A 24,200-nucleotide genomic window follows, 5' to 3' on the forward strand; every position below is an offset into this window, starting at 1 on the left:
CTGACAAGATTTTATGTCCATGTTGTTTGAGTATGTGTCCATATACACAATGGAGGCACTTGTTGGGACTCCTTAATTATGTGTTGAGTTTTTAAACATATGCACACATACACAGTGTCAGTTGAGGGGCCCTAAAAACTTGGTGACCCCGAGGGCTACACTGGCAATTTGCTGGCAGCCTGGAGACTACATCCAGGCCTGCCCCTATAGTCTTTACTGATTTCAATGTGAGCTTTGCCTGGTAAAGGACATGAATTACAGATCAGTATTTTAGAAATCAAACATACCTACACAATCATAACAGTAACTTGCACTTTAATAAGCAATATCTAACCATATGTCAAGGAAGATTGGTCTTTTTTTGCTTCACCACCAAAGAAAACAGAACCATTTGAAATGAATTTGCATCTGGCTGGGGAATCACTCCTCTCCATGGACCTCTCTTCTATGTATAAGACACAGTGAGTTGGAGGGAAGCTGCAGGCTTCATTTTAGAACTCTGTAGGCCACGCATAGCCTTCAGGCCACACTTTAAAATTCGAAGGCAGGTAATAATGCCATATATAGCAAGCCTAAACACCAGGAACATGTATCTTTATGGAAGATATAACTGCCTACGAATCACCAATCAAACCTACTTCGATTAATTTAGCACGTGAATGTCTTTCACTTAGTTATTCAGATCAGTGCAAATCAAGCCTTTTCCAGTAATGAACAAGATACTTTTTATACCACGTAAGATGGTGTGATCTAGAGGAAGGAGGACAGAAATGGAGTCAGGTGATACTGGCCTTGGGCGAGTCATTTAACCATTCTCTCTTAGTTTCACCCCCTAAAGCATGGAGAATAGTTACCCACCTACCTCTGAGGACTGTTGTGAGAATTAATGTCTGTACAGTGCTTTGAACACATATGCCAAAGTCTTCAAAAGCAGCTAATGATTTTGGGCGCTCAACTTGACACACCTTGAGAGAGATTGATTTTCAGAAAGCGCTGAGCATCCTTCAGCTGAAAACGAGACCCATTAAACATGTCTCAGGTTGAGTGAGCACCCAGAATCATGCATCACTTTTGAAAGCCTTGGCCATTAAAATATTAAAGTATCTGAATAATTATGAAACATGTCATAACATAATGCAACCATCACATCAATCATCTTCTCAGGCCGTACCTCAAGAAATCCATTATCATCCAGGAAGTTTCGTAAGTAAGTGATAATTTTACTCCTGGTAATAAACTTCTGCCTCACAGAGTCATTCATGATCAAATCTAGGTAACGTTGACGGTATCTGGTTTCCTACAAAGAACCACAAAAAATGATAATATAGATACTGATGAAGCACAATATCTAGCTATTAAACCAACATTCAAAATTAAATCAAATTACTACATAGTATGCATTTCTTTTGATTCAGATATTTCCCTCAGTAGGAAAAATAACCTGCATTCCTATTCCAGAAAGGAGCGAGAAGAAAGCAGATGTTATGACCTGCCAAACAGAAATCCAAATTAAAAAATAAAATCCCACTTTTTTAAAATGAAGTTTATGTTTCAGTTTAACTGTCCCAAATTCCTTCCTTTTGAAACATAACATTAATCAAGTGTAAAAAAAAAAAAACAACACAGGGATGTATTTGTGGTCTAAGCATCAGCCTTGGCATACCTAGACTCCCTTGAACTGTAGATTCAAATTAGGCAAGTCCGACTCAGCCTTCACAGTAAGTATATTGAGTGCCACAAAGAACTCTGAGATGGGATCTTTTTTGGGTACTGTAGCAGGCTTCATTTGGGGGCCATCAGGCCTAGTGGTCAGGCCATGGCCAAACTCTCTGTCTCTCTCTGAGTCTTGGGACTACTGTTCTGGGCAGTCCAGAGGGCCCAGCAGCCAAGTCACAGTTCATTGTCCCCTGAAGTCCTCTGGGATCTCTCAGGTGGCTGAGGGAGAAGGGAAGTGTAGGGGGACCTAGGCCCTCGTTCTCCACCAGGTCCCATCTGGGGGCTCAAGGGGAGAGAGGACGGGGTGGCTCTGTCCCTTCTGGCTGCCAATCCAGATTAGCCTCCCCTGGGCTGCTTTCTACCTTCACTGCAAGCAGAAGGCTGGGGCCATGCCCCAAACTGAAGGGAAAACAAAAAGTCTCAATAATTCAGAGCCCCAGATGGTGGGAGATGGGGGCTTCCCAACTCACTCAGAGTCCAGTTGTTGCTCCTAGTCAAGGAAAAGGGGGGGAAAGGTGGGAAGGGGGTGTCAGGCTTCCAGCCAAGTCTTACTCACAGTTTGGTCCTTTCCCTGTTGATTGCTCTGCCTCAGTGGATACAGTCTGTCTGCCTTCCTTCAGGCTGCCCCTGGCCCCCCACACTATCAGCTTTGTTTGGAAATAACTGCCCAAATATCCTTGTATAAAATTGCCCCTTCCCTCTCTGTACAAACTGGCTTCTGCCCTCCCGCACTCCGGCAGCGGCTGAAATTCAGTAATGGTGTTTGAATGCATATTCTTCATAAAGCACTTTGTAGCAGTTTGGGCTGAAAAGTGTTATATTAATTCAAGGTATGATATGAGATCCATAGCTTTGTGTTTAAACTGTACAGACAAAAACAGGCCAACATGAATTTACTTGTACAAAAGAACCTAAAGTAAATCCCATGGAACAATTGCTTCCAGGCAGCTACTGATGGGCTCCCCAGCCATTGTCCCTGATTGAAGTTACCTGATCTTTGAATCCATAATGAAGATGAGGCAGCATATGCAAGCATGGTGACAGCAGCGTTATTTCTGTAGCTATGATGCTAAGTTCTCCATGCTTGGTTCGCCCAGGATATCCCAAAACTCCTATGATGTCTCCTCGCCGCAGCTTATCTATGGTCTTAGTGAAAAGGTCTTCAGACTTAAAAAATCTGACAAAGAAGCAGCTGACTTAGAAATGTAGAATCCTTTCCAAATCATTAGCTTTCTGTCTAAGGTAGAAAATAACTTTTAGCACAGTTAGGATAATTTTTTACAAGGATGGTTTTAGTTTAAGATATTTCTTTCTTGATTGAAATATAGTTATTTATGGTTATTGAGGGTAGAATATAATAGATTACAATAATAATTTAAATAAAAAGTCACCTAAGTGAAGTACACTATGAATTTACTCTAGTAACTAACTGCTTAAATGTGATTGAAAAGATCAGTCAACTTTAACTACACTACCCAAATTTGAATTATATTGCATTTTTTTGCCCCTTGATACTATAACTATTCAAAAAAAGGATTTCTCCACTAAACCACTGGGTTGGTTAATAGAAATTAAAATCATCATTTTCAGAATGTAAGCAATCAAAAAAATAAATAAATAGACAAGTACAGCAAATAGCCACAAAGATTCTTTCAGATTTTCACATGCATTCACTTTGACTATGTTCACATCCCTTTTGTATGTGCTTTCTGCCAACAGTCTAACATGTTTTCTAGCAGGAATATCTGCCCAACTAGAACATTTTAAGGGAATATTGCAGAAAGCAAATTTCAAATTCCTATTCCCAAGCACACACCAGAAAACTGGATTTTATAAGAGTCACACTTGCATTCAGGAAACACATCCTCAGCTGGGATAAAGCAGCATAGCTCCTTTGACATCCAATGTCTGATTTACCCCAGCTAAGGCGCTACCTCCCCTGTATGTGTCCAATCAAAATAGAACATCACAGCAAACAGTTCAAGAACAACAAACAAGTTGAAATCTCTTAGAAATCATTTGCTGAATGTTTGCATGCTAAGTGTGAACAAAGGTATAGACCCTAATCTGTTGCTGTAGAATTCATGAGCAGAAAAGAGCCAAATATGACTAACAATTATTCACAACAAATAGTTTGCCCAGCCAAAGAGTAAAAATGCTTAGCCTTTAATTAGGCTATGGTTAGAAGCCCATTGAAGTGAGTGGAGAGACTCATCACATCAGTGTACTTTGGGTCACACCTATAGAGCTTTATTCCTTTTGAAGCATTGTGCAAATATTAACTAATTAAGCTTCCTAGGAGCTACTGAGCAGCTGCTTGGAAGAGCACCATCAATAAGGGGTTAAAACCACAAAGTTCAGGGTAGTTTGGATCTGGATCTGAATTTTAGGTTTGGACCACAGAAAGGTTTGCTTACTTCTAACACTGAACAAGGAACTCCATTAGAATAAGGTAAACAGCTTTATTCCTAAAGCTACTCTCTCTCTCTTTCTGCTTCACTGCAAGGCTTCTGCCAGCAGCCTTCCCAGGCTCCCTGCAACAGATTTAAAGAAGCAGTGTGTACGTGTGTATATATACGCTCCACATTATTCATAAGTAACATTTACTCACTTAGCATTGGCCATAACTTGTAATTTAAATCCATTTCCCCGGAGATCATAGAAGAAGAGCTTTGCACCAGCAGATCTCTTGGCATGAATTCGTCCTGTAAATAAATAAATAAATAAAATAGGGGTTTTTTTGGTCATTTATCTATAAACAACATGCTGGGAGAATTCCATGTCTAGCGACTAACCTGACTGCTTCAGACCACAGGTGTCTGTATGGATGAACTGGGGTTATCCAGCCTTTTCTTTCTTTGGACTGTTTGATAAGAGAGAGACCATCTCATTGACCCGTCTCCCCACCTAGAACCCCAGTTTGGACTACCAGAAAAGGCTCTGTTGAGCACTGGCTATAATCAGAATATAGTTTGAGAACTTATGATGTAGAGTTGCAAAGCCCGAAAATAATTATAGGAGAAGTGATGTCTAGTGCCACATTCGATTAGACATTAGGATTATTCATAATCACAGAGCAGACTAAGTGCACTTTCCAATCAAGGTGCAGGATTTTGAAATTCTCTGTTCTAATATAGGGCTTGATCTATTTCTTGGATAACTTCAAAGCAAGAGACGATTACAGTGGTTAGCAGCCTCCTGTGAGAGGACACCTGCATGCTGATAGAGAGTTTCAGAGATTCCTCGAAAAATGAAGAAGATTGATATCAGTGACAGACTGGCAGGCTCATGATTTAGAACAAATACACTCTTCCACACGATACAAAGGAGGCGATACTAGAATCGGTGCAGGTGATGAATGCAGGAATAACTGATCTGCTTCAGATACGACTAACCCAAACCTTCAATCAAAACTGAAGACAAGTTTTTGTTTTGTTTTGGAGCGGGTCTTATTTTTTTAAAAGGAATTCTCTCTTTTTTGTACCCCTGCACTTCCTGCAGCTGCTCTTAGTTCCAGGGAGGGACCAGTCCGCATGACATGACCAGGGATTGAGTGGAGGACAAAGGTGGCTTAAACTTACTTTTGCATGCCCTTGCCACTGCTAAGCTGAGCACTCCTCAGTCACAGTTCAGGATTTGGACCCATAAATCCAGGGAGGGAGGTCAGGTTACTAGGTATGACTCACACCTCAGCTTCAACTCATAAATCCTCCTGCCTCAGGACATAAGGCAACCCCTAACTAAAGTTGGCCATGAAGGAACTTTCCCTGGGGCAAATTATTCTGTAACCATTTTCATTACCATTTTTTCACCTTCCTCTGAAGCAGCTGTTACTGCCAGAAACAGGATACTGACTAGATGGACTACTGATCTCATCCAGTATGACACCTCCTGTGACATTATACTTTAACCATCTGTGCTGACAGCCATGCTTCCCTTCAGTACACAAGCACAATCAAGATGGCAAAGAACACCATGGGGCTGATCCCTATGGGACCATCTCAAAATTCCAGTATCAGTTTATAGTCACTCTCTAGTTAAGATATGCTGTGTAACCTTGGGCAAGTCCCTTAGTCTTTCTTTGCTTCAGTTTCCTCACCTGTAAAATCAGTAGAGTAATACTTACCTACCTCAAAGCAGTTTTATAAAGCTAAATGCATTAGTTTGTGAAGTGTTCTGAGAGTCTCAAATATTATAGAGCTACATATTACTCTAATTAATGTAATGGTTTAAGATAGCGTTGCCAGGCATCCAGTTTTTGACTGGAACACCAAGTCGAAAAGGGACCCTGGTGGCTCCGGTCAGCACCGCCATGGGCCGCTAAAAGTCCAGTTGGCGATGCTGGGGGGGCTAAGGCAGGCTAGTCCCTACCTATCCTAGCACCGTGCTGCACCCTAGAAGCGGCCAGCAGGTCCGGCTCCTAGGCGGGGGAGCCACAGAGCTCCACACGCTGCCCCTACCCCAAGCACCGGCACCACACTCCCATTGGCCGGGAACCACAGCCAGTGGGAGCTGGGGGGGTAGTGCCTGCAGGCGAGAGCAGCACATGGAGCCTCCCGGCCCCCTGCCTAGGAGCTGGACCTGCTGCTGGCCACTTCCAGGGTGCGGTGCAGTACCAGGACAGGCAGGGAGCCTGCCTTGGCCCCGCTGCGCCACTGACTGGGAGCGGCCTGAGGTAAGCCTGCACCCCAACCCCCTGCCCCAGCCCAGAACCCCCTCCCACACCCTGAAGCCCTCATTTCTGGCCCCACCCCAGAACCTGCACCCCCCACACACAGAGCCTGTACCCCCTCCCTCACCCAATGCCCTTGCTCAGCCTGGAGCCCCCTCCCGTATTCTGAACCCCTCGGCTCCACCCCCCAGCCTGGAGCCCCCTCCTGCACCCAAAGCCCCTCATCCCTGACCCCACACCAGAGCCCACACCCCCAGACAGAACCCTCACCCCTTCCCGCACCCCAACCCTCTGCCCCAGCCTGGTGAAAATGAGTGAGTGAGGGTGGGGAGAGTTAGCAATGCGGGGGGGGGGGGGGGGGGGGAAACGAGGCAGGGCCTCGGAGGAGGGGCAGGGTAGGGGTGCTTGGCAAGAAGGAAGTTGGCAACCCTAGTTTAAGATTTCTGCAGACATTGTCAAAGAACACTTTCTACTCAGCCTTATCCAAGGCTCACTTAAATGTATTTTGACAAAAACCTGTTGTAGCATAAGCCAGAGACCTCCTGTCAAATTCAGATAGGATTTTGGTTATCTGCAATTTGCAGTATCACCTAAATAGCGCAGAAGAACATTAAATTTCAGAAAAAGAGTCCTCATGAATATAAGGAGGACTTGTGGCACCTTAGAGACTAACAAATTTATTTGAGCATAAGCTTCCGTGAGCTACAGCTTACTTCATCGGATGTATATATGTGATGTTGTCACCTGCAACAGTAACAGCAGGTCTCTAAGGACGAAAGACTTAGTAAACTTAACTTCTATTTAAAAGGAAAAAAATACTATGTCCAAGTTTATGTTGTTCCCTGGCTCTCTACCCATTTGCAGAGATTTTCAGATGCTGGTTTTTACAGGCTAAGTCCAAGCTATCTCAGAGACTGCTTGATGCCCAGAACCAGATAGCTTAATGGACATTAGCATTAGAGAAATAGAGTAAAAAGCATGTGGTCCTCTCCGAAATCAGAGCAGATGACATTTTGTTTTACTTTTGTTGTATAGTAGTACATAATCTGAAAAGACACACAATATGACCAAGTAATTGGACCTCATTCAAATGTATGCTCTACTGCAACTCACCCTTCCATATGAACAACTAATAAATAAAATGGGGGCTTTGGGAGCAATTAGAAATTACTACCCTGTCATGTACTAACCTGCCAGAGATAACGGTTTGTCAGGAAGTTGCTCTCCATTTCCGAGGTAGCTGAATTGGGCAAGGAATTCAGCAAGTGTAGTATCTGCATGGAATTTGTGTGGGTAAGGCTGTTCCCCTTTTTCTTTCAGCTGCTGGACAAAACCACTTCGAATCAGATGGTATTGCTGCAATGAAGATTTGGAGCAGAGTGAAGGACTTACAAATGATCTATAGTCCAGTGTCAATAGTATAACTTTATATTATGTGCTGCAATATGAACTATTATTATGAGGGGGGCTGGTAGCACCTCCTATTATTAAAGTTCCATGATACTTCTCATTATAAGACCTGGTTTTCAGTTGCTTATAACTTTGCCACACGTTAACTGTTCGGGCTGCAGTTTTCCCGTGCCAAGTGTCTGCCTCAGGCTGAATTGTTTTTTTAAAGATTTTCAGCCAAAATGGTTTGGCTGTTTCTGAGAACAAGGCTAGATGTTTGGCTAAAACATGTTAAAAAATTCAGATGAGCTTCTCTTTGAAAAGCTATAGTACCCCCATGCTGGGAGCAGGGAACTAGAAATCTGGCTGCGGGAGGCCTGTGTGTCAGGTATGTGCTATTTGCCATCCCCACAAAAATCTGCCAGAGTGTGGCCAAGTTATAAGCCCTTGAAAAATATTGCCGTTTGTGCATGCTGCTTAGATTTTAGCAGCTACGATTCCCTGCTGATGCGGTCTACACTGGGCATGCTGCAGCCTGGCATGGAGCAGGACTTCCTCTGAACTTGCAGCTCTGGGCTGTGCTGCATCTCCAGTCCCAGACACCGGAACGGAGAACAAGGAACCTGTCTCTCCTGTGCTCTCAGTGACCCCCCTACATGGCTCAGGCAGCATAGAGGAGGAAGCCATCAGAGTTGATTACACAGGGGAGAAAAGCTGAACCTGCAGGGAGGAAAGTGCAGATGGGGATGGGGAACTGGGGGGGAGGAGAGACTGGCTTGTCTAAACTTAAAATGCTACAGCAGCGCCGCACAGCATTTCAGTTTAAACACTACCTATGGTAATGGGAGGATTCTTCCATCAACCTAGCACTGTCTACACAGGGACATAGGTTAGCTTAATTTTGCCACTCAGGGCTATGGATTTTTCACACCCCTGAGCGAGGTAGTTACGCCAACCTACTCACCTAGTATAGACTAGGCCAGAAACTCAGAACCAGTTGGAAAGATGTGAGACATGACAGAACTGATGAGGAGCCAGAGTAGATGGGGCCTGGTTGAATCAGGAAATGAAATCAAGAATGGATAGTGAAGAAGGCTGACTGTAGGATCCATGTCTCATTTGTTGCGGACGTTGGAAGGTGTTTAGTGAAAGAGAAAGGACAGTCTCATGGTTAAGGCAGTTGAATGCTGCCCTGGAGGGTTGGATTCTATCCCTGCCTCTGCCACAAAGTTCCTGTGTGATTCTGGGTGAATCACTTAAGCCAAATCAGAAATTCTTAAGAGAACCTACTCAACAATCAGCAATATTCAAAAGCAGGTAAACAAGGAGCAATTTTTTTTCATCAACTAAAGCTTGACATGCGAAAAGAAGGGTAAGCTCTTTGGGGCAGGGATGGTCTTTTATTGTGTGTGCTCACGCACACAGAGGGCCCAAAACAATGGGGCTCCAATCCCTGACTGAGGCCTGTCAGTGCTACTGTAACACAAACAAATAATAAAACCTGTTACATGAAATTGAGAATTATATGGCAACAAGGAGAACTGGTCACCACATGCCATCCTCCTGCATATGTTACCAAAAACAGGAACTTTTAGCCATCAGCCTCACCCTCCTTGATCAAATACCAAACAAGAAGGATGATAGCAATGTGTTAACTCCACTTCTTTCTGATTCAGGGGCTTACACTAGATGATTCCGTGGCCAGTCCCAGTTTACATAGTGGTTTCCAAAGCAGCACAATCAGAAATAATTCTGGGTCCTAAAAATGACCGCTTCTCATATGACAAACTACAAACATTTCAGAACCTGTAAGGAGCTAATCTTGGCAAACTTAACACTAGGGGGTACGGCTAGCCATTTGTTCTAATACAGGCACAGACATTGACCTCAACTGAGTTATGTCAATTTACACCAGCTGAGAATCTGGCTCATAGTTTCTTAAATGGTAGTTTCAGTTTGGGAGCAACTGAATAATTTATCTTGACATTCTGTCTAGATCTATCCACCCTGCTTCTCTATCCTCATGCTAACTGGAATTTGAAGTGAGACAATATTTGGAGACACAAATTGCTAGATAATACGGTCTCCATACCACTGAGAAACTCCTTGGCATATATTGATTCAAGGTATTTCTAATTCTGATAAAGATAAGGGATATTGCCATCTACTGGTCTCTTAAGCAAGCTGCACCATGGAATTGCTTTCCTCTGGTAGGTATCTATCCTTTGATCATCATTATTAAACATGTATGTTACAGCCTATTCCTGCTTCTTACTTATTTTAGTAATAAAAGGCCAAATTCTCAGCTGGTGTAAATCAATGGAGCAACACTGATTTAAATCTGTCAAGGATCTGGTTTGAGAGAGAGAGAGAGAGAGAGAGATCAGATGTCTGAAGTTGGTCTCTGTGTTTTATATACACATAGATGAGCATACTATTTTGAGTTTAGAAATACACAGGATTACCCTTTTAGCATGCTGTTTTTCCATATTTTCAACAATTACCAGGATCCCACTCCTGTAATATGCCTGAGCTAGCATACGTCTGCAGTTCATCAGAATAAAGAACAGACTGTTTTGCTTCAACAGAGGACTTTGGAATTGATTTATAGGCTGGATTAAACTTTCCCCTTTGATGGCTATTGACTTGATGCCCGGCTATAAATCATATGTGGAATCACAAGATTGCAGTTTATACAATCGGTTGCTAATTTGCTAAGAATCTACAGCAGTGGAAATGGAAGTGAAACCCTTTATTATTAAGGCCTCCACAAAGAGGGACTTCACATGTTAAACTCAAAATACTAGGATAATTGCAATCACTCAGCTGGCCTACTGTTTGAATTTACCTGAGAGTTGCTGCTTAAATGTCTCCTGTGACATCAACCATCTGTTTGGCAGTAAGGAACACTGGACAATCTATTAAATGGCAGTGGGATTCAAAGGAAAGGATAGAGCCCTTTTGAAGGTTTTACTTTTGAAACTCCACGCCTTTCCTAAAAACTAGTTAAAAAAAACACAACATAACAGGGAGTATGCAGTGTTGTTGTAGCCATGTTGGTCCCAGGCTATTAGAGACACAAGGTAGGTGAGTTAATATTTTATTGGACTAACTTCTGTTTGAGACAAAAGTTTGAGCTTACAGAGAGAGGAACCCAGTATCACCTGAAAAGCTTGTCTCTCTCACCGACAGAAGTTAGTCCAATAAAAGATAATGGGGAGTAGCTGCTCTTCACAGTGCTTTTATGTAGTGGTTAAGATTTTAATTTAACTCCCGTTCATGATTCTAAACTCTTCTACAATCCAAAAAATCAACACACCCACTATTTCAAACTGCAAAGTCAGCTGAGCAACTGACCACGGTAAATCAGCTTTGGCCATTAACTTCAGTTATGTTACTATAAAATCCAGCCTTGGTCTCAAAGACATTGATGATTTAAAAAACAAACCAACAAACAAAAACACTGCTTTGTTCTAGGCTAGCCTCTATAAAAATGAAGAGCCATATGTTGCTCTTGGGGAGTGAGGACTCACTTCCATAGGAGGAGGCTGCATACATCTATGAGGCCACACAGATGTCATTTTGGAATAAAGTGGAGCTATAATATCAAGCTTGAGCAATGGGCCTCAACTGCTGAGTAGATTCTTACAGATTGTTCTAACACAGCTATATCCCTTGTTCTTCAACCAAAAAAACATTCACCATGCAAAAGTACATTTTGTTGATGTAATTCAGGTGTAAATCTTATTATATCCCTCATGGTTATTGTACATTGGGCTGTATTCACCTTCTGGTAGAGTTCTAACTAGCCTGAGCACTAATTGACATGAATTCCAAATAATTCACAAGGATACATGGGGAAATCTGAAATAGTTGGAGATGGATGTCTATTCTGCATCAATGGAAAAAAAATTTTCATTTGAACAAAAAAATACATATATATTTGTTCCATCATCTGTTCCAAACAGCTGAAGTGTTGAAGAGCTAAAAGGCAAACATCAGAATAGGATGGCCACCATAGCAGAGTCAATCACAACGGGACACAAATACCTGCTGTAACATATGAATAAGAACTCTGAGCTAATATTCCACCAACTACTGTGTCCTTTTGAAGCCAATATACAATCAAGGGGGGAGGAAAAGGCGACCAAAGAATATATTTTGAGACATACAGATCTGCTCATTATCTCCACATATTGCTCATGAGCAGCAATATTCTACCTTGTGACGTTACTAATTCCTTCACCTCTGCAAGGCAGCTGGCTTTATTGAATGAACCAAGGGTGTTTCTCTCTAATGTAACTACTGAGTAATCGCTTGTACTATCACTTCTTCCACAGGTACCCATATGCTGGGGTGGAAAAACTGGCTTCCCCTCCCTTCTTAGCTTCCTCCTGCACCCCAACCTTTGAGAACACTTCACAGCTAAACTGAAAGTGATGTATTCAAGATTACGTTTAATACTATTGGATGCTAATTAAGGAACAGAGTATTCAGGACTTGTTCTCTTCATGGATGTGGAGTCTCATCATTAGAGAAGTGAAGCTGTATGTCTCAGTGCTACTACCTCCATTGCCTTGCTATGCTACAATTTGTATAGCGGCTTATAATAATGTGTATATGAAATGCCGACAGACCCTGGTCATCAGCAGGTGGGATCGAACTGGGGACCTCTGGAGCTTAGTGCATGAGCTTCTACCGCATGAGCTAAAAGCCAACTGGCTGTTTGCTAAGGCTATAGAGCAGACTCATTTAACTCTAAGTGGTCTTGGTGCCACTAGATGAAACCGAGAACCACACCCAGAAAGCGTGTGGGTTATATATAATCAACTTTACTATATAAAATGTTGGCCAACATTTTCAAATATGGGTACCTAAAGTTAAGGTGAATTGGTAGTGGACTATAGAATCTATTTGAAATAAATTAGTAGTGGTCTCAGGGTAGCCAGCTTTCTTCCTGCTTTGTACCAAGACAGCGGAACAAGTAGGAACAGGAGTCAGAGTTGGTGCTGTGGTGATTTTGACCAATTCTCATGTTAATATAATAGAGATAGAGATAAACATCTTGTGAGATTCAATTAAAACACAATGAATATCAAAAGTTGCCTCTGCGTCATATTGTTTGTTTTAATAGTGAAATGAGTTTTTATATGGTACCATAATTTACCTGTCACTTCACAGACCGGGGAGTGGGGGGGTAAGTAAACCATGATTACATGGATTCAAGGATGTCCATACAGGGGTTTGTACCATTTTAACTAAACTGATTTTAAATTGTAATTATAGCAGTCCAATTGTGTATAGACTCTCTGGGGTAGAATCCCCCAAAATTAAAAATTTTGCATATTTTGTGTGTCAAAACACCACAATATAATCACACCAGTTTCAATTATTTTGGTAATTTAAAAATACCTGTCAGCAAGTATGTCTGTAACAATACAGACAGTGAAAGAGAGTGTCCCAGGAGTAGAGTGTTAAAGAAATGCCTATGACTATCCCGTTCCTGTTTCTCAGTTATGCTTTTGTTGGGCGGCTCAGTCTGGCTGTGTCACGTGTGCCAGCTGGGCACATCTTGGGGGGGAAACTCTGCCCCCCTGGTCTTTTAGTTGATTCTCCTTTTTTTGCCATACCCCCGTAGGGTTTACCATATTTCGAGTTTCCAAATAAAGGATTCTGCCAGGAGTGCTGGATGGGTGTGTGTATGTGCGCACGTGTGTGCACACGCAGCAAGAGGGTATTTGGGTGTGCTGGAGAGGGCTGCATGGGTCCCCGCCACACCAGACACCTGCACGCACACACACCCAGAGCCCAGCCACAGGGCCAGATACCCACATCCCCTCCCACTCAGAGCCCAGTTGCAGGCTCTGCACAGCTTCATTATTGTCCCGCTGGGCAGATGACCTATACCTCCTGAAAGCGGGGGGGGAGGGGGAGGGGAGGGAGAGGAAAGGAGAGGACCACAATTTAAAGTTTTGGTCACCCGCAGAATAGCTTGAATCACACCCGCTCCCAGCTGTCCTCCCCCCCCTCAGTCTCCCCAACCAGAAAGCAGCAGCCCCCTCCCTGCTGCTCCCAGGTGTTGCTGCCTCTCCCCGTGGGACACAGCTCACTGGTTCTGGCAACTACCATGCAGAGAGAGGGCCTGGTTGCACATGTGACCAAGCAGGGCTGGGTTCTGCTAGGTCCAGCAGCCCCTAGCAGCAGCCAGCAGCGCCAATTCTGCGGGAAAAATTAAAGTCTGTGCAGAACATTAATTCTGCATTATGCAGTGGCACAATTCCCCCAGGAGCAATAGACAAAATCTTCTTTGAATGGCCATTAGCAGCACATCTCAAAAGATTCAAAACAGTTTAAGTCCAGTCCTGCTTATAGTCAGTTATAGCTCAGCAGGGAATACTCACCTGGGGTCCATATTCCTCTTCAGGTTCTCCTTTTCCCTGGTCAGACACAGTCTTGGGCTTAGTTGTTTGAAAATCCCTGCAAAAGAAGAATCTCCACAGTGAATTCACACTGAACTTTCAGAGGACACTGCCAGTTCTTGTAGGCCCAATATGCTGCACCTTCCCCAAAAAAGCTAAATATGTTTTTAAAGGAGCTTGGTTACAAACCTTAATATGAATGAATTCCACCCCCGATTTCTTTATATTAATGAAACAGCAGTGCCAACCCCAAGCTTTCAGAAATCATGATTCAGGCTCCGAAAACTCATAAGATTTAAAAAATAATAAATTTGGGGGTTTTATTTGCCTTCTTGGTTTTGAGCACTTATGTTTCATGCTTGCAAGCTTTCCTCTACAACAGTGAGGGTTAGAAATGTGCTTTTGTTTAAATTGAAGCTGAGATTCTTAGACAATCACCTGACTCCAGAAGCTGAGGCTTTATGAAGAATAAAGCCTCATGATTTTTATCATGAGAGCTGGCAACAGTGAGAAAAATAAGTGTATTTTATTTAGGGTCAAACACAGCAGCATTGTTCATGAGGATCAAAGTGAAACTGAAAAGAATAGGACTATAAACAAAAGCAAATTACCATTGCCCAAGCCTAATGAAATGCAAGAAGTGAACCAAAAAGTTGAAGTATGGACTACTACATTCATTATATTAAGTAAGATGAAAATATTTTAAATATCTAGTCATTTGTAACAAGTGAGGCTTTTTATATATGAAATCTTAATGTAATAGTGTGACTTAAAATCAAGCTTTTGTTTTTAGTCATATTGAGGGGATTTAATCAAATGTGTTACAGATCATGCTAGATATCTGAGTGGCTACACAAAGACTACATAGCAAGTGAACCAATGCCCTAGTATGCAACTAGGGGTGATATATTTCAGACAAATCTGAGGTCCTGCCCTTTGTGGTCATTAAAGATCCAATGGCAACTGCTATAGAAATTAGGGTGTTAATGGAATGGACCTGGCAGGGTTCTGGCCAAATTCAGATCAGATAGTTACATTCCATTCACTTAAATTTCTCCTGAAGTTTCAAGTGGAAAAGAATTTATGTCCTAACTGTTGGTTGTTTTTTTTCTTGAGAGTAGGAGGAAATGGGGGGTGTTTTAAATGTTGCTGTTCACTGTATAATGGCTGCCTTCCCACACCTGGCAGCATGCCATTGGGATCTGAAATGCAGTTCCTGCAGATGTGGTTTGTTCACTTCTTTGGGGCCCACTGATGAAAGGTTGTAGGGAAAGATCAGTCATGATGTTCAGTAACAATGGGCCTGATCCTGAGAGCCAGGAGCCAGTGGGAGCTGGGCTGCTCTTATCAAACCTCAGGATTCGGGCTTGTTAATGTTTAAAAATTATTAATACAAAATGGGCCCTGATTTATCCTTGCCCTGTGGCCCTTTTACTCCAGCGAGGCTAGCACAAAGGGAACCTAGGGCAGGTGTAAGGCCCCCACCTTTGGGCAATACCCCTGGCACAGAAAGCTCTACTAGCACTGTCAGCTCTATTCCAAACCTGAGTATAGGCTGGGCACAGCAGGTGCAGGGTACAGGTGGAGGAGGCAGACTCGGGGTGGGAAGGTGTTGCTGGGGAAGATCTGTTCCACTGGCAAGTCTATGTCCCTGCAAAGCCCCACAAGGGCCTTTGCAAAGGGGGTGCAAGTTACAGTAGCATGGTCCATTGCACTGGTGCCTGTGCAGGGATGGATCTGGCCCTGGTCAGGGCTAGTGGATTTGCGGGTGACTTCAGCTTGCAACATCCAGTACCGTTCACTAATGATCAACTAGTGGGTTGATCATCTAAAAAGTTTTAAGTGTTGAGTTTTCTGGAGGATTCATCCCCAACTGATTGCCAGCCACTATTGCCAGGGCTGTCTTGTCCTGCAGGACTCAAAGCAGAATTTCCATAAATATCAACTGCAAATTTCTGCCTGCACTGAAAATAAATCAGCTACCTATGGCACTAACATCGGCTCAAAACTCTGCAGTGTCTCAACCACAGACAGCCTCTTCACATCAGCAGCCTTATTGGATCCTTGAATCAGTTTGACCGTGAATAGAAAACTGAAGGGTAAATCCACTTTAGTTTCAGATGCAAAGAATACTCCAACATAATAGCACTACATAACAGCTAGATGGTGCTATTATGTTTGATTTCAGAGTAGTGGATTTTCAGAGCTATTATGTTAGAGTATTCTTTGCATCTGAAACTAAAGTGGATTTACTTTAAGTTTTCTGCTTAAAGAAGCCATGCAGAGAAAATTGATATTAAACTCAATCCTGTAGGACCATCACAGGGACTATGAAATGGACTCCCACACTGTCAGTGGACTGCCTCACTGGGACTGTATCATCAGTGAGACAGCATACCATCAATAAAAACCACACACAAAAAAAATAGGTGACGACCTAAGACATCCACTGCATGGTCACATTCCACCACCCAAGAGGCAGAAATCCAGAAAGAGCTTTGCCTCTGAAAATCCCTTACCCCAAAATACCACCGTGGCAGGCTACAGAGTTACAAAAAATGCCAGTGATCCTGGAGAACCTGCTTCATTCAGGACAATTCTCTTCAGGCACTGACCTCAAAGGAAAAACGCTGATGTACTCTAAAATCGAGAGAGAGCTGGGGTGGCAAAGACCTATGACAACATGATCAAGTGGAAGATGAGGAACGCCTCAGAACAGGAATGCAGAGAGGCTAGAGAAACATTTGATCACTGTCCCCCATCAACATCCTATACCCTTGAGGAACTATTTGTGATAAGTGACAACATCAAGTCTTTGCTGTGGTTTTGGAGCAATGACCTATTATTAGCCACTGGTATATAGGGGCCAGATTCTCAGCTTCTGTAGATCACCTAATCAATGGAGCTATGTTGGTTAGATATATACTAATTTATACCAGTTGAATCTCCATCAGTTTTGATGGAGTTATGTTGATTGACATCAGCTGAGGATCTGGCCCTGAGAATTCTTAATAGCTACCACAAAAGAGACCCATAACTAGAAATCAGATAAATGGGGAAGAAATTTCTAAAGCAAGCATATAAAACTCTGATTTCTTCACAATCCAATGAATGTACACAACATCCTGCACCCATGCACTGCTGCCCAGAACCAACAGGTTACATGTAAGGAATGGACACATTCTTATCTGCCAAGAGATAATCTTGGACACTGTTCTAAATTCATTCCTTCACCAGAAATGGAAAGTTTCCTTGTCTTTGATGATTCCTCTAGAAATCAAATATTGTAAAAAAAAAAAAAATCCAAAACTGCTTGAAGTATTTGTGTCCATTGCCACCCTTAGGATTCACAACCATAAAACCGAATATCTGAAATCAGATGTTGCTCTACTCTCTTCAAAAATGCATTACTACAGATGATGTAGTATCATCCCTGTGAATTGCACCTTTGGCCTCTGAAATTGTTTTCTAACTGTCTAGTGTCTTCACACTACGTTACAGTATTGCACACACAGGTGCTTTATCCCAAAATTATGGCAAAGGAAAAACAGATGAAAGATCTCTGTGGATTTGTTTTCTCAGTCTTCCTAAACCAGAAACATCTTCCATCCAAAAGTTAACTACTTGTAGCCCAGCTAACCTTTACAAAAAGGAGTATTATAACAAAATTATAGTTCTTCCTTCATCATATACAAGTTTTATTTTTTTTACTCTAGTGACATAAAACTGGAATAATGGGTTCCATCTAAAATTGTTATACTTCTATACTTATGCTAGTAATCAATCAAACCAGCTGATTTGGGCAAACCGTTGATATTTTTACTGGTGTATCTGAAAGGACCTTTTAATACACTAAGATGTACTATTAGGGGAAAGAAGAAGCTGCTTCACTGGATACACCTGACATTGTTAGGTACAGTAACTCCTCACTTGCATCCGATGAAGTGAGCTGTATCTCACGAAAGCTTATGCACAAATAAATTTGTTAGTCTCTAAGGTGCCACAAGTCCTCCTGTTCTTTTTGCGAATACAGACTAACATGGCTGTTACTCTGAAACTCCTCACTTAAAGTCATCCCGATTAACCTCGTTACATTGCTGATCAATGAGGGAACATGCTTGTTTAAAGTTGTGCAATGCTCCCTTATAAGTCTTTGGCAGCTGCCAGCTTTGTCCACTGCTTGCAGGAAGAGCAGCCCGTTGCAGCTAGCTGGTGGGGGCTTGGAACCAGGGTGGACCGACAGCCCCCGCCCCCCCCCCCCCACATCAGCTCCCCGCTCCCCTAAGTTTCCTGTGCGGCAGCCACCCAGCAGGCTACCAATTGCCAGCAGTTCAGCTGTCCCTCCCCCCACTGCCATGTGCTGCTCCTGCCTCCTGCTTTGGAGCTGCTCTCCAGAGCCTCCTGCTTGCTGTGCAGGGGAGGGGGGAAGTGGGGGGCTAACGTCAGGGTGTCCCCCTCTCCCCTACTCCTGCCCCGCACTTATCCCTTCTCCATATAGGGCAGGGTGGGGACAGGACAGAGAGACCACAGCTGCTGTCTCAACGTCCTGATCTTTTTAAAGGCAATGTACTTAGAGTTGGGTCAGCACACTTAAAGGGGCAATGCGCATCTCTCCCCCACTGCCATGCTGTCTCCCCTCCCTCCATTCATGCTGCCTTGCAGAGTATGGGGCTACATTAACAACAATGGGTTAACCCTTGAGGGCTCAGCCGAATGCTAGTTCATCATTTAGCAGTAAGGCATCCGTTGGGAAATATCCCATCCTCTGACTTCACCACCTCAACCAAGCTTCACCATCTTCGTCGCTGTGTGCCAGCATTAAATTGTTTGTTTAAAACTTATACTGTGTGTGTGTGTGTGTGTGTGTGTGTGTGTGTGTGTGTAAAAAAATATAGTTTGTCTGGTGAAAAAAATTTCCCTGGAACCTAACCCCTCCTATTTACATTAATTCTTATGGGGAAATTGGATTCGCTTAAAGTCACATTTTTCAGGAACATAACTATAGTATTAAGTGAGGAGTTACTGTACCACCTTGAAACTATTTCCCACATTGGTCTATTCCTTCATGGACTGGCCCTGTGTAAAACTTGGGATGGCTTCTTTGGAGTCATCACTACTTTGATTATTACAGAGTCCTGGCCCTATAATGGGAAAATCTTCCAGCGACTGACTTTCACTCCAGTCGGCAGTTGGGTGACTCATTCCATGACATTATGTAAAATTGCAGAATTGCCTGTAATTCATCCCTGAAAGTCAGTAGACAGATTCTATTCTTACCTCAAGAGAAAGAAGTTTAAAATAGAAATACGGATAGCCATAGCAATTAATGTGTTGCATCACAAAAAGAGGTGACCACGAATCATAGAAATACAGTAAGTAGAAGCCGAATGATACCTATCCCCCACACTAAAGCAAGAAATGGCCCATTCGTCTCAAAACATGTATTTTCTTTCCAGAGTAGTTGAAAATATCAAGGTGTGGGGGGAAAAAACAACAGTATTTACTACATTTTCTACTGGCAAAATTAAAGAGAAAGATTTTCTCTTTTTCAGCTCGCAATCCCATAACGGATTCTACTGGAACTCCTCATGCAATATATCGCAAGACAAAATATTAAATTGAGAGAAGGCAACGACAAAACATTAAGTGTAATCATAATTGCACATAGCATTTATTAGAGTGCTTTATATGTTAATGAACTGACGATTAGTTTGCAAACAATACGTAAATTAGAACTGGAATATTTTCACTAAAAAAAAAATCATTTAAAAAAAATTGAATTTCAATTTTTTCACAACACTTCTCATAATGATGGCCCTGTTTGGCAACAATGACTTACCCTGAAGAGACAGCTGAAATCTTTCCTGGATCTGTCATCTTTGCAAAGCTGAGAGCAGATGAAGTTACAGCATAAGTTACAGCATGGAATGCTTGATCTGTTCTTTCAGTTAGCTTTATATGGACACTTGAAGGTAGTCATGTGAGTGTCAGAAATTTAGAAAGTGAAAGTAAAACTTCATGCTCTACCCTAGATTTGTGACTGCTCTTGTTTTTTTAAGACATTAAATGGGCACCTATAAAGATTTAATTGGGGTCCAAATGACTAAAGTTTAACATATCTCCTCTTTCACTTTCCCTATCCAAATATAAACACTGTTATCTAAAGACTTGCAGCCACCACCCATTTACCAGAAAAGAGTCCTATTCCTTTAATTCAATACAGTGTGGTGTCACAGTGCCAGGTTTTTTGTTTTTTTTTTACACGTATTCAGCTCAGAGGAGTAGGAAGAAACATACTTCCCATTGTTAAATGCTTACAGGAATTATTGTTTACACTGACTTTTAGCCCTGGTCTACACTCACGGGTGGCAAGTTTGTAGAAATTTTGGTGGTACCCAGAACCCAGCCCTCCCCACCCCAGACTCCGCCCCCACCTGCCTAAGGCTCTGGGAGGGAGTTTGGGTGGGGCGAGGAGGTCTGGGGTACAGGCCTTGGGCTGTGGATTAGGGTGCAGGAAGGGTGCAGGCTCTGGGATGGGGCAGGAGGGGGTGAAGGGTGCAGGCTCTAGGAGGGAGTTTGGGGGAGGGAGGGGGTGCAGAGGGAGGGGGCAGGATCTGGGAGGGAGTTTGAGGGCAGGAGGGGTGCGGGGTGAGGGCTGTGGATGAGAGGTTTGGGGTGTGGGAAGGGGCTCAGGGCTGGGGCAGAGGATTAGGGTGCGGGGTTGATGAGGGCTCTGTCTGGGGTGTTGGAGAGGCTCAGGGCTAGGGAGGAAGGGCAGCCTGCCCTGCCATTACTGAATGGGGGGGTACTAGGACCCTGTGGCAGCAGTTGATGAGGGGAGCTGGGGGAGCAGAGTCAGCATGAGCTGCAGGTTCCGAGGCCTGGGGAGGTGAGCGGGGGCAGCAAGTGGGGGCCAGGGGAACACTCAGGAGAGGTGCGGGGAGGCAGCAGGCAGGGCCTGAGGAGAGACCCAGCCCCAAATGCTGGTGGAGCTGGGCTCCCAGGCCCTGAATATTGCTGGAGCCAGGGCACCACGAGCGTATATAACTCACCACCCATCTACACTACGAGTTTAGGTTGAATTTAGCAGCATTAGATCGATTTAACCCTGCATCCGTCCACACGACAAAGCCATTTGTTTACTTAAAGGGCTCTTAAAATTGATTTCTGTACTCCTCCCCGACGAGGGCATTAGCACTGAAATAGACCTCACCAGGTCGAATTTGGAGTAGTGTGGATGCACTTCGACAGTATTGGCCTCCGGAAGCTATCCCAGAGTGCTCTATTGTGACCGCTCTGGACAGCACTCTCAACTCAGATGCACTAGCCAGGTAGACAGGAAAAGCCCCAGGGACTTTTAAATTTCATTTCCTGTTTGGCCAGCATGGCATGACCATGCAGATCTCATCAGCAGAGGTGACCATGGAGTTCCAGAATTGCAAAAGAGCTCCAGCATGGACCAAACAGGAGGTACTGGATCTGATCACTGTATAGGGAGATGAATCCGTGCTATCAGAACTCTGTTCCAAAAGACGAAATGCCAAAATATTGGGGGGGAGGAATCTCCAAGGGCATGAAAGACAGAGGCTATAACAGGGACCGGCAGCAGTGCCGTGTGAAAATTAAGGAGCTCAGGCAAGCCTATCAAAAAACCCAAGAGGCAAATGGCCTCTCTGTGTCAGAGCCCCAGATGCTTCTATGATGAGCTGCATGCAATTCTAGGGGGTGCCCCTACCACTGCCCCACCCCTGTACATGGACTCCTAAAAAGGGGGGAGTCTAACACAACAGGGATGAGGATTTAGGGGACAAGGAAGAAGAGGAGGAAGATGAAACTGTTCTCCCTGACAGCCAGGAACTGTTTATCACCCTGGAGCCAATACCCTCCCAACCCGGACCTTGAAGGCAGAGAAGGCACCTCTGGTGAGCGTACCTTTGTAAATATAATACATGGTTTAAAAGCAAGTGTGTTTAATGATTAATTTGCCCTATAGACTTGGGATGCATTCATGGCCAGTACAGCTACTGTTAACGTGTCTGGGGATGGAGCAGAAATCCTCCAGGGACATCTCAATGAAGCTGTCCTGGAGGTATTCCCAAAGCCTTTGCAAAAGGTTTCTGGGGAGGGCAGCTTTATTGCTTCCTCCATGGTAGGATACTTTACCACGGCAGGCCAGTTGTCATTGCATAACAAAGCATGGCAGCGTATGGTCCTGGTGTTTGCTAGCATTCAAGCAACAACCGTTCTTTATCTCTCTGTCTTATCGTCAGGAGAGTGATATCATTCATGGTTACCTGGTTGAAATAGGGGAATTTTATTAAGGGGACATTCAGAGATGAGTAAAAGGAAAAGGAGTACTTGTGGCGCCTTAGAGACTAACCAATTTATTTCAGCATGAGCTTTCGTGAGCTACAGCTCACTTCATCGGATGCATACTGTGGAAGCTGCAGAAGACATTATATACACAGAGACCATGAAACAATACCTCCTCCCACCCCACTCTCCTGCTGGTAATAGCTTATCTAAAGTGATCACCAAGTTGGGCCATTTCCAGCACAAATCCAGGTTTTCTCACCCTCTGTCCCCCCCCCCCACCCCACCCCACCCCACACCCCACACACACACAAACTCACTCTCCTGCTGGTAATAGCCCATCCAAAGTGACCACTCTCTTCACAATGTGAAGAGTGTTCCTGCTGGGCTGTTTGCCTGTGGCTGAAAAGAAATCATCCCCGCTCTTAGCCACGCGGTGGGGGGGTGGGGGGGAAAGGGTGAAACGATCATCCCAGAGAATTGGGTGTGTGGGGGTGGTTTAGTTGGGTTTCTGCTGCACGTGACCCCGAAAACATCAGCCCTTCCTTTTAAATGCCCAACCCAATGGGTGCTTCGTATGGGAAATGAGGGCGCTGCTGTTTGAAACCATTCCCACATGTTACGAAGGTTAAAGACGCAAAAAGACTATGGCTGCAAGCCGAAGTCTGCTGCCCAGCCCTGCGTGTGTGATCTCTCACACCATACCAGCAGGCCCTCGATATAAATGGCAAAATGCGACCTTGTACTGAAAGCACATGTATTATGTAATGTTAACAGCTTGGTTCACCGTGAAAGAGTCTACCCATTGTTCTCTAAAATGCGTCTTTTTAAAATACTACTCTCCCTTTTTTCCCCTCCTGCAGCTGCAAATGTTTCAGCGCTCCCCCTATCATCTCCATCCCAGAGGCTACTGCAGATAAGGTGGTGAAAAAACCACACTCACGATGAAATGTTCTGAGCTCAAGCAGTCCTCCCTCACTGAAAGAGCTCAGCAAAATGCGTGAAGGCAAGCAATATCAGTCTAGGAAAGCACAAAATGAACACAAGGGCAGGAGGGATGTGTGAGAGGAGAGGTAGCAGGAGCAAGAGGAGAGGATGCAATGCTGAGGCTACTCTGGCATATGGTTGAGCTGTAGGAAAGGCAGCAGGAGCACAGCCCCTACAGCCCCTGTTCCATACCCTCCTCACCCAGACACCCCAGAACGTGGGGGGTGGGGCTCCAGACACCCAACCACTCCACCCCAAAGGACTGCCCAAGCAACAGAAGGCTGGCATTCAATAAGTCTTGAAGTTCAGTGTGGCCTTGTGCTTCCTTCCTCCCTCCACCACCCCACCCGGTGCTTCCCTCCTCCCCCACCCCTTCCGGACTACCTTGGCAGTTATCCCCCTATTTGTGTGATGAATTAATAAAGAATGCATGAATTTGAAACAACGACTTTATTCCCTCTGCAAGTGGTGATCGGGGGGGGGGGGGGTCAGTTTGCTTACAGAGAAGTAGAGTGAAGCCGGGGGGGGGGGGGGGGGGGTCATCAAGGAGAAACAAACAGAACTGTCACACTGTAGCCTGGCCAGTCACGAAACTGGTCTTCAAAAGCTTCTCTGACGTACAGCGCGCCCTGCTATGCTCTTCTAATTGTCGTAGCGTCTGGCTATGTGTAATCAGGGGCCAGGCGATTTGCCTCAACCTCCCA

The 24,200-nt window shown here is 44.0% G+C and overlaps 1 protein-coding gene across 4 annotated transcripts in view; it reads right to left on the bottom strand.

Moving 5' to 3' along the window:
- The window catches only part of LOC102933716 (lysine--tRNA ligase), a 51,631-nt gene that overhangs the window by 15,810 nt on the left and 11,621 nt on the right, over positions 1 to 24,200 (bottom strand). Inside the window, exons 1-6 of one of the 4 annotated variants that reach the window (XM_007059930.4) lie at positions 20,036 to 20,292; positions 14,179 to 14,254; positions 7,579 to 7,744; positions 4,328 to 4,421; positions 2,707 to 2,893; positions 1,172 to 1,297 (exon numbers count right to left, since the gene is read on the bottom strand). In XM_007059930.4, coding sequence (XP_007059992.2) covers positions 1,172 to 1,297; positions 2,707 to 2,893; positions 4,328 to 4,421; positions 7,579 to 7,744; positions 14,179 to 14,254; positions 20,036 to 20,073 — 687 coding nt within the window. In that variant the 5' untranslated portion in view covers positions 20,074 to 20,292. Of the gene's footprint in view, positions 1 to 1,171; positions 1,298 to 2,706; positions 2,894 to 4,327; positions 4,422 to 7,578; positions 7,745 to 8,741; positions 8,828 to 14,178; positions 14,255 to 20,035; positions 20,293 to 24,200 lie in introns of those variants that run through there. The other 3 variants (XM_037892924.2, XM_043539942.1, XM_037892925.1) reach the window with 3 other exon arrangements.

This window comes from Chelonia mydas, chromosome 2 (assembly GCF_015237465.2).
Source record: "Chelonia mydas isolate rCheMyd1 chromosome 2, rCheMyd1.pri.v2, whole genome shotgun sequence".
NCBI lineage: Eukaryota > Metazoa > Chordata > Testudines > Cheloniidae > Chelonia > Chelonia mydas.